The sequence below is a fragment of the Tupaia chinensis genome, unplaced genomic scaffold, assembly GCF_000334495.1.
Source record: "Tupaia chinensis unplaced genomic scaffold, TupChi_1.0 Scaffold000709_1, whole genome shotgun sequence".
In the NCBI taxonomy this organism is placed as follows: Eukaryota; Metazoa; Chordata; class Mammalia; order Scandentia; family Tupaiidae; genus Tupaia; species Tupaia belangeri.
Genome location: NW_006160232.1, coordinates 202913 through 204464, shown reverse-complemented (window position 1 = coordinate 204464; position 1552 = coordinate 202913). Strand labels below are relative to the sequence as shown.

General features: G+C 44.4%; 1 protein-coding gene across 1 annotated transcript; it reads left to right on the top strand.

Annotated features, from left to right (window-relative positions):
* Positions 1 to 295: 295 nt before the first annotated feature.
* On the top strand, positions 296 to 1240 carry LOC102468396 (olfactory receptor 1009). The gene has a single exon (XM_006160848.1). It carries the CDS (start codon positions 296 to 298, stop codon positions 1238 to 1240), a length of 945 nt encoding a protein of 314 aa, XP_006160910.1.
* Positions 1241 to 1552: the final 312 nt, after the last annotated feature.

The window sequence follows — 1552 nt, the reverse complement described above, 5'->3', positions numbered from 1 at the left end:
AACCATGGTCGGCCATGTGGGAGCCCAGCGCCCTTAACCACCATGCCACCTGCTGACCCAACTATTTCTTAATCAAGCCACAATCTTCTCTTTGAGACACTTAGCTATTTTACTCTTAAAAAGTGTGATATATTTTACTTGTTAAAATTTAGGTATTTGACAAAAATCAAAATTCATAAGCAATTTCAACCTGTAATTTATTTTCCTGCGCATTATGCTATGATTTTAAGAAGTTTAAAATTAAATATCTGGTGAATTCTCTATTTTTTCTCATTCTAGAGATGAAAATCAACCAATGGCTGATGGAAACTACACAAGGATCACAGAATTCATTTTCGTAGGCTTAAAGTATGATCCTCGGCTGCAGGTCTTCCTTTTCTTACTCTTCCTGCTTTTTTACCTCATTACCATGACAGGGAACGTGGGCATGATTATTCTCATCCAGCTGGACTCCCGCCTTCACACACCCATGTACTATTTTCTCAGCCACCTGTCTTTTGTGGATGTCTGCTTTTCATCGGTGGTGGGTCCCAAGATGCTCAGTGACTTTTTTGCTGAAAGGAAAGCCATTTCTTTCCTGGGATGTGCCCTGCAGCAGTGGTTCTTTGGTTTCTTTGTGGCCATTGAGTGCCTTCTCCTGGCGTCCATGGCCTACGACCGCTACGTGGCCATCTGTAACCCACTGTTGTATTCAGTCGCCATGTCCCAGAGGCTCTGCATACAGCTGGTGGCTGCACCATACGCGGTTGGTTTCCTAAACACCATGACTCACACAACGGCTGCTTTTCGACTTCCCTTTTGTCGCTCCAACATTATCAATCATTTCTTCTGTGACATGTCTCCCCTTCTTTCTCTCGTGTGTGCTGACACCCGGATCAATAAGTTGCTAGTTTTCATTGTGGCTGGAGCTGTACTCGTTGTGAGCAGCCTGACCATCGTCATCTCTTATTTTTACATCCTAACTGCCATCCTGAGGATCCGCTCCGCTGACGGGCGGCGTAAAGCCTTTTCTACCTGCTCGTCGCACCTCACGGCTGTCTCCATCTTGTATGGGACTCTCTTCTTTATCTATGTGCGGCCAGGGGCAATTTTTTCTCTGGACCTCAATAAAGTGGTGTCCGTGTTCTACACAGCAGTGATCCCCATGTTGAATCCTCTCATCTACAGCTTGAGAAATAAAGAAGTCAAAGCTGCTATGGGTAGGATAGTCACAAAGATGAAGTTTTTCATCATAAATTAAATTCCCATCAAGACCAGAGAATATATGAAAGGGAAAGCTTCCAGTCATAATTAGACTACCTGGTCATCATCCCAATATGCTAAACAATTTGCAGAATTTGGGGATGGTATCTTTCTATCTTTCATACAACTTTTCAAAGTTTATTTATTTATGCCCCCTATCAGTGAGCAGGGGGTGGATTCTGCAACAGGGTCTTCACATGGCAATCCATCCCCAGTCTCCACCAGCTTAGATCACCAGCATGCATTCCTGGTATGCTGAGGGAGGTCCCAGGACATGATCCCAGAAGGTTTCCCATGTAGGCGTAGTTGG